At 37.8% G+C, this 15,616-nt stretch overlaps 1 protein-coding gene across 1 annotated transcript in view; it reads right to left on the reverse strand.

Moving 5' to 3' along the window:
* The window catches only part of LOC149288024 (SPARC-related modular calcium-binding protein 2-like), a 57,563-nt gene that overhangs the window by 32,663 nt on the left and 9,284 nt on the right, over positions 1-15,616 (reverse strand). Inside the window, exons 3-5 of the mRNA XM_089492161.1 lie at positions 12,521-12,627; positions 8,305-8,404; positions 4,272-4,319 (exon numbers count right to left, since the gene is read on the reverse strand). Of these exons, the coding sequence (XP_089348287.1) occupies positions 4,272-4,319; positions 8,305-8,404; positions 12,521-12,627 (255 nt within the window). The remainder of the gene's footprint in view (positions 1-4,271; positions 4,320-8,304; positions 8,405-12,520; positions 12,628-15,616) is intronic.

The raw sequence follows: 15,616 nt of genomic DNA on the forward strand, positions 1-15,616 counted from the left end.
TATTATCCACAGGTGCACTTTAATTAGTGAAGTGTTTTTATCACAGGTTTCAAAGAACAAAGCATCATAGTGAAAGCTCAATTATCTATGTACATGATGTCCTATTATCTGTTTCTCACACTCTCACTACCTTGCTGTTTTTTGCTCATTATATGTTAGCTGCCGTCATGATTAAAAAAAAAAAGATTAGCAGGTGTTATTGTTGCAAGTTAGATATTGGTTAATAGCAATTCTTATTATACTAAGCAATGTTTATAATATGGGCTTTTACTACTAGAATCATTTGAGCTCTTTTGTTTTGCAGCAAAGAGGTGGGGAGTCGGGACATCATGTCATATCACAGCCTTCTGCTTCAACAGATCGCAAGTTGTCTCAAATGAAAGTTAAGTTATTAGTACTGCACCTCTTCTAACCATTCTTCCAGTCCCCCGTCTAGCCATACCCCAGGCTCTCCTCTAAATATGCCCCTTGCCCCTCCACTAACTATGTTGCTTGCCCTTCCTCTAACCACAGCCCAACAAAGGTGTCCTGCTCCAGGCACCTGAAATATTAGAGGGGTATGACATCACTGCTCTGGGAAAAAGCCCGATTTATGATTTCTGGACTATGCACTTTTGAATATATGTCATATGTGTTATCCCAAGGACTGAAAATGACTCAACTATATAAAAATATGCACAAAGTGAAAAATAAATATAATAATACATTTCCTATTTGTGCATGGTAATGGCAATAAATATAGTACTAATTCTGTATTACATTACAAAGCTGATCAAGTGATGGTTGTTTGAAATATGTTTATTAAATCTTTAAATGTCATCATTTACTTGTTTATTTGAACTGGGCAAATTCTTGCTTCATTTTCCATTAAAAGCTCCCAGTGAATCATATTAAGACACTCACTTGCTGTGATTTGACAATAACTTTACTTAAGCTTCTTGTAATCACCTGCAATTACTCTTGAATGTGTGCTTGAAAATGTAAACAAAGCTAACATAAATATGTGAATTTCCTTGGAAACAATCCTTAAAAACAAACAACAGTAAAAAGATTCAGCTATGAATGATCATATCGTAGCATACAACAAATTGGTAAATTTGTTTCCCTGCAAGGTGGGATTAGTTTGCTATTTTGCTTTTTTGTTCCTTCTTTACTCCTTTCTTTTCTGAAGATATGCATAAATATTACAAAATGTTACCCCTTCCTTGCTGATTATATTTTTTTTTAACCTCCATTTCTTTTTATCTTTTTACCCTGATAAATATAAATATTTTTTTTCAAGGACACATAAGACTTTCTGTTGATCGTCTAACATTTAGTATAAATGATATATTTTAAAAAATTAAAATATTTGACAATATATATTTATGTATGAATTTCAGTCAAATTTGTCACATGTTGGATCTCCTCCTAACCAGCCCAAACCGTGATGTAATTGCCGGGGTCGTTACTGTGACTGGGCTTGTCTCTCTAGGGGCCCTGGGCGACCCCTGCAATGACCTGTTCCTGTTGAAAGGCCCTGTAAGTGCATGTGAGCATGAATGCCTATGTATAATTGTATGTGGGCATGTATTTCTGTGTATAAGTGTATGTGAGTATGAATGCCTATGTATAAGTATATGTCAGCTTTGCTGAGGTTGAGGGTCAAATGGCAATTTTCACTGGAGCCCTGTGGTTTCTAGTTAGGCCCCTGGGTCCAAAATCAAGGGAGTGGGAGGCCTCTGTATAATGGTTTCTTGTGATGAGCCCTGGCTTCATATGCTGTGCTCAGGGATTTGATGTCATATCCCGGCGCTCAGCACTGAAGCCACGCCAACTGCCTTTTCTTAAAGAAGATAGAATAGTAAGAAGAAGAAGAGGAGGAGGGGGGAAACAGACTGACAGAAGAAGAAAAGGTGGAGGAAGATAAAGTGGAGTTGCAAGAGAGGAGACAGAGACACATGAAAGGTAACATTGTGAGAGTGTTAGAAAGCATGAAGCATTTAGGGCTGAAACAATTAATCGATAAAATCGATAATAATCGATACTAAAAATCATTGTCAACGATTTTCATTATCGATTAATCGATTCGATTTTTATCGATTATAAAAATTATAATCCGACCTCAAACAGAGATCGGAATATAACACTAGAATCCAGATCCCTCGCAACGCTGCAGGGGACCTGGATTCCCCTCACTGTCGGCCGGTCTCTCACTTCCGTCTCTCTCCCCCTCCCATACACCCCTCTGACTCCTCCCCCCTCCCATACATCACTCTGCCTCTCTACCCGGCTCCGTTACTGACTTCATAGAAGCCTCAGCGTAAGTGAAGGGCAGTAACGGAGGCTGTCTGTGCGCATCGTTTAGACCCCCACCGGCTGACAGAGGATCATCCTCTCTGTCAGCCGGTGGGGGTCTGCATGGCACAGACAGCCTCCGTTACTCACCTTCACTTACGCTGAGGCTTCTATGAAGCTGCAGTGAAAGTTCCTGTCAGTAACGGAGCCGGGTAGAGAGGCAGAGCGGTGTATGGGAGGGGGGAGGAGTCAGAGGGGTGTATGGGAGCCACCCTCCCATACACCACTCTGGCTTCTCCCCCTCCCATACGGCACTCTGCCTCTCTACCTGGCTCCCTGGTGTCTTGTGAACCTCCGTGGCTGACAGGAGGCAGAGCGGAGTACGGGAGGGGGGAGGAGGCAAAGTGATGTATGGGAGGCGGGAGGAGCCAAAGTGATGTATGGGAGGGGGAGGAGGCAGAGTGGTGTATGGGAGGGGGAGGAACCAGAGTGGAGTATGGGAGGGGGCAAAGTGGTATATGGGAGGAGGCAAAGTGATGTATGGGAGGGGGAGGAGGCAGAGTGGAGTATGGGAGGGGGAGGAGCCAAAGTGATGTATGGGAGGGGGAGGAGGCAGAGTGGTGTACGAGAGGGGCAGGAGCCAGAGTGGTGTATGGGAGGGGGGAGGAGCCAGAGTGGTGTATGGGAGGGGGAGGAGCCAGAGTGGTGAATGGGAGGGGGAGGAGCCAGAGTGGTGTATGGGTGAGTTATAGTGGTGTATGGGGGTATTATGAATTTCAGGGCATATAGTGGGTATAAGGCATATCGATATTAGGCATATCAGGGGGGCATAAAACATATCTGGGGGTAAAAGGTATATCAGGGGGCTCAGTTGCATATCACTGGCATATAAGAAGTATAAGGGATATATGGTGGCAGAGTGGCAAGCTGGGGGTCAGATGTGCATAACCGGGGGCAGTTTGGTAAATAAATTTTTTTTAAACAAGGCTTTTTTCTCATAGTTTTGATTAAATATGAAAAATAGTTAACATATGAATTAATATTTACTAATAACTTTGTATTAAAACCTAGTTTGAGAAACACTGTGTTTGGGTTCTTGTAGCTTTTATTATTATGTCAGTAAAATAAGAAGGTGAATAGCGAGAGGCCATTGCAATAAAGAGATGAAAGTGTAAATTGTAAGTTTTTTATTACATTATTTTAAATTGAAAAAAAAATTAATTTTTTTATCCGATTAATCGAAAAAATAATCGGCCAACTAATCGATTATTAAAATAATCGTTAGTTGCAGCCCTAGAAGCATTATACAGTAATAGTAGTTATTCTGTACCTCCGTCAATGTCTGGCTCAGTATATAGTGATGGCAGTTATGCTGTACTACCGTCAAGGTCTGGCTCAGTATATAGTGATGGCAGTTATGCTGTACTACCGTCAATGTCTGGCTCAATATATAGTGATAGAAGTTATGGTGTACCACTGTCAATGTCTGGCTCAGTATAAAAGTGATAGACGTTATGCTGTAACACTGTCAATGTCTGACTCAGTATATAGTGATGGCAGTTATTCTGTACCACCGCCAATGTTTGGCTCAGTATATAGTGATGGCAGTTATTCTGTACCACTGTCAGTTTCTGACTTAATATATAGTGATGGCAGTTATGTCATAGTAAATATATTTACTTTTATTTTTTATTTTTTTAGATTGAGTTGCTGTATTTATATGTTTATGATTAGAATTTATTTTCAATTGCTGCCAATTTTATTTAGTATATATTTCATAATATTTATATTTATGTGATGTGTGAAAACCACAAATTATTTTTTTACACTGTTTAAAAATTAACTTTGTTTATTAGTACAAATACAAAAAAATAGAAATGAGGGGATGTACCCACAAAGGGGGTTCAACTAGGAAGAGTGGTAATGATATAGTTAAGATTTATATAAAATGAAATAGATAAAATAAAAATAAACTTGGGAGCTCAAGGAATTACCTGTTTTTCCAGTACCTTCTCTTTGTGGAACTTTGTCTGTCATTGATCCTAGAGATGAAAGTTATAATAATAGTTACTATACGGTCAGGCACATCTGAAAAAATCTATATCTTTTGTAATGTTATATTCATATATATTATAGGTACAAATATATTTTGTTATAACTTGTTCCTACCTCAGTTTAATGGATTAGGAATCTTGCTTTGCTATGTTTTATAATGATACCTTAATCACAAATATATATTGATGTAACCCCTACAGCATATTGAAAACCATGCAAAAAATCAATTAGCTCAATTTGTAAACATCACTGATGGTAAAACTCATTACGATGATTTAGAAGCCACATAACACAATTGCTTTTCCAGAAATACTGCTGATTGAAATGAATGGAAATAGACAGAAGGTAGACATAATAACAAAAGTCATTTTTAATGAGATTTACAGACAGGCTAGGGAATAAGGTAATTACACATCAGTGTCTATAGTCTTTGCTTTCCAAATTGCTAAAGTGGTTTTTCCACAGATTTAAGGTTTTATAGTCTTATGACATAGTCATGCGAACAAGTTGTTCTGCATAAAGCACCAAGTAATATAATTCAGTATGCAATGCCAGGAAAAGGTACTTATTTTCTACAACAATGTGAGTTGGTCAAATAAGATAGCACATATATACTTGCTATAGTACAAGCATGAATCTTAAAAGCTGACATGCCTGACACGACTCTCAAAAAACATTATTAGATTAAAGATTATTTTATATTTCTGCTTCCAGACCAATGGTCATATGTTTGTCACTTTATTTAACTAAAACGTGGTTATATTTGTTACATTTGTTGGTTTTTTTGAAGAAAATTAACCATAACAAACAAAACCCAAAAATAAAAAATCTTGACAATTTGTTTGACAATTACATCACAATATCTCATCGCACTCTTAAGTGGGGCAAACATGATGCTATCATAAATATCATTTCATTTTTTGTCTAATTTTGTACTTTGGCATCTGTTATATGAGTTTTGTTTACCACTGCACCCTATAAATGGAATATTTTTTTGGCTGTCACCTTTTCATGACATAAGATCAAGCAAGTAAAGTCTATAGTCTATAACATTCTACCCAACATTAAAAGCCTTCTTTGTGCAGTAAAATTAAACTTTGGACCTCTTTATATGTAATTTTTTTCCTAAAACGAATAAACAAACCACTAATTAAATTCCACTTGAATCCTTTTTTGTATGATTAAATTTATTTTGTTTATATTATTATAGTGTTTTGTTGAGCGTTAGGTAAATAACCGCCTATAAGAAAATCTAAGATTACCAAGTCATCTGACTTAGGTTTGTCTCACTTCTTCATTAGTATTGGCATACGGTTTAATTAGGAAAGAGTAAATGGTTTTGGATTTTCTGTGTCTTAGTAAATAGTTTTGTTAATATAAATGTATATATTGTATTATAATGTTTATTTTTATAGCAAGATAAACCATGTTTTACTTTAAGAGTCTATAAAAAATGAGGCCAAATTTTTAAAATAAAAATATATTCTTTTGACAAAAAATATACCATAAGAACGTTTAATAGTAACTGCCTACAGTGGACATGCCAGTGGACAAAAATGAAAGAGGATGTCTAAATAGTGGGAGCTATTTTTGCTACGCACAAAACCCTGATCCAAACCGTTAATGCTAAAATAAATTAGCACCCAGTGAGGCGCCATACATATACTACGTGTGTATCTATGTTATCTAAATGGCTTTGTCTCAAAACATGCAACTTCATGTGTGAGAAATCAATACTTGCTTATGTGTATTGAAAAAAAATAAGTTTTGGTTCTGCTATGGCTGTAAATATAATCTATTGAATGGAAATGTAATTTACATTTTAAATTTACTAGAATACTTTTACTGCATAAATCTACCTTAGTGACAGTCAGCATTTAAGAACAGAAAGCAATTTGTGGATCTCTGTCAAGCAGTAACCAGAATGTGGAAAAAGCAAGCATATCTCCTTTTTCCAACCTCAATGCATGAGATTATATGTGTATAGTCAGCCTAAATTTAGGCAGTTAGTTAAATCTTGTGGTTAGTGTGGTAATAGCTGGGAAACTCTGTCATGTGACAGTTAATATTCAGTACAGTGACTTTTAGGGTTAGTTGGTATTGCGCATTTGTAATATACCCTCACAAATTAATGTACCGTATTTGCTTGAATATGCTCTGAAAAATACCCCTCGTTTTACATTCAGGGTCGTTTTAAAATCTGACCTCAAGTAGAGGTCTGACTATAAGACTAAGATCCAGATCCCCCGCAGCGCTGCAGGGGACCTGGATACTCCTCTCTGGCACTCAGTGAATGTGTTCGTAATGCATGCAGACAACCTCCTCGGTTGCCTGGCACTTCCGCCGGGGCATCTGTGACAGAGCACCAGCGTGACATGACTTTCTGGTGCTCCGTCATAGAAGCCCCGGCTTCTATGACGTGTCGGGCAGCAGCAGAGGTTGTCTATGCACATCATGCAGACATCCACCGGCTGCCCCCACAGGGGGTCTGGAGCATGGGGGCAAGTCTGGGGATGCATTGGTAAGTCTGGGGGGGGCAGAGTGGCATATAGGGGGTAAAAGGCATATCTGGGGGACAAAGTGGCATATAGGGTGGGTATAAGGCATATCTGGGTGGCAGAGTGGCATACCAGGTGGGCAGATGTGCATAACTGGGGTCAGATGTGCATAACTGGGGGGACAGGTTAACAAATAAAAGGACATAATAGTTTTTATTAAATATGAAAAAATAGTTTACATGTGAATTAATATTTGCTATTTAAACTTTTTTCCTATAAGGTAGTGTTATATTAAGACTTTTTCTTTTTTTCCTAAATTAATATTGACATTTTTTTGGGGGGGGTCATCTTTTAATGGAGGAAATACCGTAATATAGATTGGAACAGTGTAAGAACAAATAAGACAAGAAACAAGATAAGAACGAACAACTAACGTGTTACCAGTATGTATTGGTGTAAATAAATAAAAAAATATTAACTAATGGGTTACAAATTGAGATTCTGAAATAAATTAAACCTTTTACCGAAATTGCCAAAACTTACTACTCTTTCTATAAAAAATAATTGCACTGTATAAATCACAGTGTTTCTTTTCATTTTTCTATATATGTTTTAAACTGCATAAACAATGCAAGATAACATTTAACATCTATAAACCATGCAAAGTTTAAGCTTTGCTTGAACAGTGTCAAAGTCAGGGCCGGCCCGACAATGGAGTCGAGTGGGGCAACCTCTCCAGGCGGCACTTTTGAAGCCCCCTTTTTTTTTTTTTTTTAAACGAAAGAGAGAGAAAGGGGCGGCGAGTGGTTTTCGCTTACCAAGCTGTCAGTACCCGCTCGGCGCCCCTCTCTCTCTCCTCTGCGGCGAGTCTTCCTGTTTGGTCTCGGTGCTGGCTTGTAATGCTGAGTGCCGGAAGATTTCCGGCGCTCAGCATTACAAGCCGGCACCGAGACCGAACAGGGAGACTCGCCGCAGGACTGCTGAAAGGTAAGTACAAGGGGGGGGGCGGCAGGGACGGAAGGGACGGAGGGAGAGGAAGGGTAGATAATGGGGGGGGCGGCAGGGACAGAGGGAGAGGAAGGGTAGATAAGGGGGGGGGGCGGCATTTTAAAATTCGCCCCAGGCGGCATTTTGCCTTGGGCCGGCCCTGATCACAGTTATGCTGAGAATCACTTGTGACCCAATTTTCCTCTGTGCCAGCAGCAGACTACAGAAGGAAAGTGGCCCTGGCCACAAACTACACTCTTTCAATCTAGCAGCTGCAGCTGCATGTATCCTCATTTGACAGATGGCCAGTCTGGGCCTGCTTCCTGTCCTGGTTTTAGAACCATTCCACTACGGTCTTTACTTCCAGCAGTAACGATCTTGTAATTTGTTTAACAATATGCTAACTAAAACAATGTTAAAAGTCTGCAATCTTTGAGTGTATATATAAATATCTTTGGTGATAAATCTAAAAATTATAACATCTCACCTGGGCAGCGAGGAGTTTTGTGAGCTACGGCTGTCCCACTTATTGGACGTCCATTGGGAGACACACACCAGCAGTAACCTGTGTAGCTATGACATTGGACCTACAGACATAAAGTAATCACAAGAAAATACGTTTTAGTATTGATGCCTCCAGAGTTGTTATACTTTAAAAACAAAATTTTCAGTATGTTAAAAATAATTTTATATGTAGCACAAAAAATATTTCATATAGCGAATGCTGATAATTGGTCAATTATGATACTTTGATGTTCAACTTGGACTCCCAATTCATGTTATACACAAGCAGGAATGGGCAGACCCATGGGCTGGTCCAACACAACACACTGTGCCTGAAAGAATGCTGTAAGCAAGGTAAGGGCGGGAATAAGTGAGCAATAGGGTAACAGAAGGAGTAAAAGTGCAGGTGTGGGTAAGTGTGTGTGTTAGGATAAGTGTGTATGTCTAAGTGTGTGTTATCATGAATGTGTATGTGTGTGTTGTGTTAAATGAGTAAGTGTGTGTTAGCATGAATGTGTAAGCATGTTAGGATGAATGTGTTTGTGTAAGTGTGTGTGAGAGGGAGCATGTATTAGCGTGAGCACGTAACTGTGTGTTAGAGTGAGTATTTGTAAGTATATGTGTTAGTGTGTGTTTGTTTTAGCGTGAGTGTGTATATGTGTTAGTAGGAATGTGTGGGGGTGGGGGTGGGAATATGTGTGCCATTGTGTATGTAAGTTAATCAACAAGGAGCCGATGCAGCCACTTGGCTTTATCTACCCCATGGGTCAGAAGGAGCCAGCCCTCCCCTGTACACATGTGTTTTAATAATGATGTGGTGTCTTGCACTCCTAATTAGGAGCAGCTGTGCTCCTTCATACACATGTTCTTCTCCTTCTCAAATGTGCTACCAACCATAATCATAGCTAGAATTAGACAGGCTCTTGTGCAAATATTTATCTCTGTCCTCAATTTCTGTACATACATGCCTATTAGTGGAAAGAATCAGTTTGACTATCCTTAAAGCAAAGAGGACAGTACGGGTTCTGTCAGGCAGATTTTAGGTAAGATCATTACATTTATTTACATAGCGCCATCAAGTTCTGTTACAACAGAGTCAGTAAAATATTTTAACCCCTTCTTTACTGTTGGTGTTTTGTGCCCAAAAAACCTGACACTTTGTCTGCATTTTTACAATTTGTTTCCTTAATGATGATTCTCTTTTTTAATTTTTCATGCACCTACACAAATGACTTTACTATACTTTAGAAGACAACCCAGAGTACGTCACTAGGAGCATTTAGACGCTTATCACGCAAACCAGTTGGTCATCAATCCCTGGCAAAGGGAGCCGTAATGTTAATTTTTGTTGTTTTTTTTCACCGACCTTTCCATGTTTCTTAGGGTCTTAGAGTACATGCAACTGCAGAAAAACCACAGAAATACGCCACATGCATCCTTTTTTTTTGTTTTGAAAACAACAGGGCACAAAATGGAACACCATTTACTTTTCTAAACATTAAGTTTTCACATTTTATTTTGTGAGGTCTTTGTCTCATTTAGTACTGTTTAGCAGCCCACCCCCACAAAAGTATATCATTTTGGAGAGATTGTGAGCCAGGCCTTCTCATCTGATATCAGTGCCTGACCTCACAAATGCTCTACTGGATGAATGAGCAAAGAGTGGACGCTGTTTTACTGCAAAGGGGGGGACCTACTGCATTCTATATATTTTGTCATAACAGTCTGGTTGGTGTAACAATCAGCTGCGCCAATACTTTTGTCCATTTAGCGTATGTTGCCTCCTGGTGCCTGCCTTTTTTTACAATACAAATGAATCATACATTGTGTTTGTATCAAATAGATGGCTACTTTTTTATATAATATGGTTTCAGGCACTGGTCAGTCAGGTCAACACCACCTATGTGCTTATTGTAATCCACAATGCACTCCGGTTTGGTGACATTTCTCCATCTAGTGCATTTTGTGGACAACATGCACACATCATTGTGTGATTTAGTGCCAGTAAGTCTATATGATGAAAAGCCATCACAGAACCATGCCTTCGCCTTGTCTGTAACAGCTGCTGTGGGAGACCATTATGGTTTTTCTGTACAGTGCCATAAGCCATGGTATAAAAAGTTCTCAAATAATGCAACACTGGTGTAATAGTTGTCCACATATGCATGATGAGGCCCCAGACAACTTTACCAGTGGTCCCTGTAGAATCAAGGCAGTATGGAGGATCTAAAAGTGATTCCTTCCCCTCATAAACCCGAAATAAGAAAGTGTACCCTGTTACTTTCTCAAAGCTTGTAAACCTTTACCCCATACCTTTCTCTCTTGGAAGGTATGTGCTGCCTAAAAAATAGCCTTCCATTGTACTGCATCAAGGACAGCTATTCTGGTGAGGGGTGTAGACTTCACTGAATGTGCTAGACAGGTGGCTAATAAGTGGCATCATTTTATAAAGACTGTCATAGGATGGGTCAGTTCTAGGTGGTCACAGGATGTTATCAGAGGAATGAAAAAAAAAGTTTTACATTTTAAAATTACCGAAAGCCAGAGGTGGCTTTGTTGCTTTTTTTTGCAGCATGCTCACACTGTTTGGTAGGCCTCATATTATACATTTGTATCATTTGAGCCTGAGACTAGCTTAGCGCACCGACATTTTTTCTTTTCCCTGTTTGCTTTTTTTACTGCCAGGTCAGTAGCATAAAAAGATTCAGGGTGTTCTGCTAGGTACCAATTGGCACACACATTTGTTTGTTGAGCTACAAGTTCTAAAAGGCCATCGGTTAGGAATAGCTTTAAAAAATGGTAGGGCTCACAAACCAGTGTCTACTTGGCTGCGTATGCCAGCTGGCAAATCTGGTGCCTCCATGTTGGCAGGTACCCAGAGCTCCTCTTCCTGTGGTGGGCTGACCTCTTTATTGGAAATGACACTGGAGGTCTTATATATCGGTTCAATGTCTGAGGGTCAGACTTATTCTAATTACCGTATTTGCTCGATTATAAGACAAGTTTTTTTCCAGAGCAAATGCTCTGAAAAATACCCCTCCTCTTATAATCAGGGTCGTCTTATAATCAGAGGGAGTGTTAAATGGGGGGCATAAGGCATTTCTGGAGGCAGAGTGCTCTGTGAAATGCCTTTTAACCCCCTTAATGCCACTTTGCCTCTAGAAATGTCTTTTAACCCTCTATACGCCACTCTGCCTCCTAAAATGCCCTATACCTCCCTATATGCCACTCTGCCCCATAATATGCCTTTTAACCCCCTAAATGCCAGAGTGGCATATAGGGGTATAAGGTATTTCTGGAGGCAGAGTGGCACTTAGGGGGTCAAAAGGCATATCATGGGGCACAGTGGCATATAGAGGGTTAAAAGGTGTATCATGGGGCACAGTGGCATTTAGAGGGTTAAAAGGCATATCATGGGGCACAGTGGCATATAGGGGGTATAAGGCATTTCTGGGGCAGAGTGGCAAGCCTGGGGCAGATGTGTATAACTGGGGGGGCAGGTTGAAAAAAAAGGAAATAAAAACAAAATATTTTTCTCAATCGTACCTTTTATTAAAAAAAAATTGTTCACATAGTTTACATGAATTAACATTTACCGGTAAAACTTTTTTCCTATAGGGTCGTCTTATATTCAGGCTTTTTCTTTTTTTCATAAATTAATATTCAGATTTTGGGGGGTCGTTTTATAATCTAATAATCTAATAATCTAATAATACGGTATTCTGATTCTGCCAGCATAGTGTAGGTCTGCTCAGCTATATAGAACTTTAAAAAAAATATCATTTTTTCCCCTACCTAGATACCAACAAAATAAACCAACCCAATTGCACTTCAATTACCCCCCCCCCAAAAAAACTTGATGCCAATCCTCACCAAAAATAGTTTTTTCAAATAGGGTCTCCAACTGCCTCTTTAAGCAGGAACCTTTTTTTTTTTTTTTTTTTTTTTTTTAAAGTGTACCTTCCTATTCCTTATAGGATTTGGATAACTGTTCTATGTAGATGCTTAAACTCTCTCCAATATGTATCTTTTCAGACAATCTTCTGATTATTAGAAGCTACTAAAAGTGGACATGCCTAGGTGTGCGTTAAATTAAAGATGTATTAATGGTTTGAAAGTACCATGTGATAAATTTTATATTGTATTTATATTAACCCCAATGATATCCAGCTGTAGGCAAATAAAACAAGATTGCTAACCTGGTTGTATGTGCCATCGTCATTGCACTCGGGAATAAACACTTGCTGAAATTCTTTGCGGGCTTGTTCTTGAGTGTATTTCCTTTCGGCTACACATCTGGAAACATCTAGATATAGATAATGTGAAAATGTACATGGATTAAGCAATCGTGCAATTACTTTTAAATAATCATTGTTATATTTCAAAATAGCTTATTACATTGCTGTGAGTATATGAAGATGCAGCCGGTGATCAAAATACCCAAAATGCTCTTGGTTATTAATGCACTGGGACAGTAGGACAATGTCAGATAATTAGGACATGCAATGGTCAACACATTTCCAATTTAGTGGATCATTCCATTGGTTGCTGTGGTGTTGAGAATACTTGTAATGACGTGCAACATATATAAAACCCATCATTTCTAAATTACTTTTTAGATTTTTGTCATTTTGTGACTTTCTTATACCAGCAAAAAATTTATGAAAAATCTTATTCACTGTTGTTTGTGATTTTAAAATACTCTGCTGACTCTGCTGTAACACTGCTACGCAATCTGCTGGCAATGTTTAAATAAATGTAATGTAAATGTGTGTATTCTGCTATTCTAAGTTCCCTACTTGAATGTTTCACTCCACAGTAGGTCATACTTGAAGAATTGTATTATATGTAGAAAAAGTTTCAGTAAAAGGATGTTCATGAAGAAAATACACAATTCAATTACTACAATTGTTTCGATATTACAAGTAATTCTAAGACAAGACAGCTGTTGGTAATGCTAACACCATACACTTTGTAGAACAAGGTAACTAGAGGAGATCTGACACTGAAGAACCTTTAACATTTCCATCTTGAACTCTAGTCTAATCTATGGATGGACTTAATCTCTAAAGCACTAAATAGAATGTCTTTCATGTGAAATTTCTGGCATAGCTGTCTGTCTCTTTGCTACGTGAACCTGAGAATGAAGATATCGCTATTGTTGTGTCTACATTAGCTGAAAAAGAATGTCATATTTAAACATTGCACTTCTCCAAAACAATGCAAGAAATGATGATTCAAGAAATGATGAAAAAAAGCATCCTCTTTGTTTCCATCAACTATTAATTATATTTAAAGGCATATAATTAGTTGTCACAGTTATAAAGGTTTGCAGCATAGTTCTAATATAAGTAAGAACAGCCTTATTACATAAAATTGTTACAAAGAACACTAACAATGAATGACTACGGTCATGTTTGCAATGGTTAAGCTCATTGCAACTGTTAAGTTCTAGCTGAAATAACTTCATCTGTAACTGTCAAGAAGGTTTGTGGGATTCAAATACCATATATAAGACTTATGGTAACTCTGGTACAAAGTTAGAAAAGTGTAATTATCACCATGGCAACCACATTTGGTCTCAAAATAACTCTTATACGTAGCACCACCTATTCTGATTTCTACTAAAGACTGCTCATGACGTTGAAGAAAAAGGAGGCAAAGATGGCTTAATGGTTTGGGTCCTTGGTAGTTGTCCCAGCATTTCTAAACTACCCAAGTGCTAAAACCACCCAAATTATATCTCTGCAATGATCTGGACCATTATTTATGGATTTTATGAAAGTCTGATGTAGTTTTACCGAAATGTGGCAAGTTTTTTGAAGAGAAACAACATTGGTAGCCTCACTAAACCGAGTGTTTGGTACATGTATTAATTTTGGTGTACATGTGCAGTCTTCTTACCCAGCATAGCCTAAAGAAGTAAGTAAGTACCAGCATTCAAAAAAGTGAAGAGTCACGCTCTCAGGTGCAGTACCTTTACATTAAGATTTTTTTAAATTTGATCTACACATCAGTTTTTATCATATTGGTTGTTGATCAGTTAACATTCATTAGAGCCTAAAGGCAAATATTCACTGGCATTTATCAGAAGGGCAAAAGGGCACCGCATGTAGAAGTGATTTGTTTTAAACATGCAAACTAAAGTAAAAACATATGGCCGCAGGTCACGGTCTAAGACCTAAAACACAATTAGAAATCTTAAAAGGCATTATGAAAAGGTTAAAATCAAATTAATGCCTATTACCAAAATACAACTACACACACACACACACATATATATATATATATATATCCCAAAAGGTATCTTGTTCTGATTTTTGCACCAGCCAGTTTAATTATTCAAATATCATACGTTTTAAATTAGTGATATTTTAAATGTGAGAAAAATGAGAGATTCATTTTAAGTACATAGGTCACTTAAAAAAAAAATGTATATAAGGAAATTAAATAAACATTCAAATAAACAAATGAATGTAAATGTAATTAATCTTCTTGAGCTTAAATAATATATTGCATGGGCTAACTGCACTTGGGCAGCTGGTATACCTCCCCATTAATAAATTAAAATCAATCAATGGCAATTTCAGAAGGCTTTAATCAAGCTTTCTATAAAAACAAATAAACGTCAAGTGTTTAGCATTCCTCTGGACTATACTTCTATGTAATTAGGGGACTTATGGTCTGAGCAGTATCTGTCTTAGTTGTATAGAATCCAAAATTAAGAATTGTCCTGAAATATCCATCTTCTCTACCCAGATACCTAAGATTACCTATCCCTGGAGCAGTATTTTTCTCATTATATATCATTTTCTATATTATATATTATATAGGGTTTAAACGTAGAAAAGCATTAATATCCCAGGATTGCATTTTTAATGATACAAGAAGTAAAATTGTGCATATTTTGAAAAGTAAAATGTGGACACAAACATGAAAACATAAAATTAATATAGAAGAAAAGGGGTTGTGTTCAATGGCGTATACTGGCTTGGGAGTAAGTTTAGGAGGGAGGCATCAGCCCCTCTGCTGCATCCATGAGTCACCGGGCTCCCCACTACACAGACATTCTGAGTATATATATGTATATATATATATATATATATATATATATTTCTGTATTTATACATTCTGCTATATGCAGAAAGAGAAATTTGAGGGAAAATAGCTAAATTTATATCTGTCAGAAGGAGCATTCTATTTGTTTTCTGGACAGTAACCCCATTTAGAAACGTTTGCTCCAGGACAACTATTTCTATCTGTCTTCATTTACACCTTTGATCTAGCATTTTGTT

The sequence above is a fragment of the Sceloporus occidentalis genome, unplaced genomic scaffold (assembly GCF_023333645.1).
Source record: "Sceloporus occidentalis isolate IW3139 unplaced genomic scaffold, rSceOcc1.0.p SCAF_54, whole genome shotgun sequence".
NCBI classification, from domain to species: Eukaryota; Metazoa; Chordata; class Lepidosauria; order Squamata; family Phrynosomatidae; genus Sceloporus; species Sceloporus occidentalis.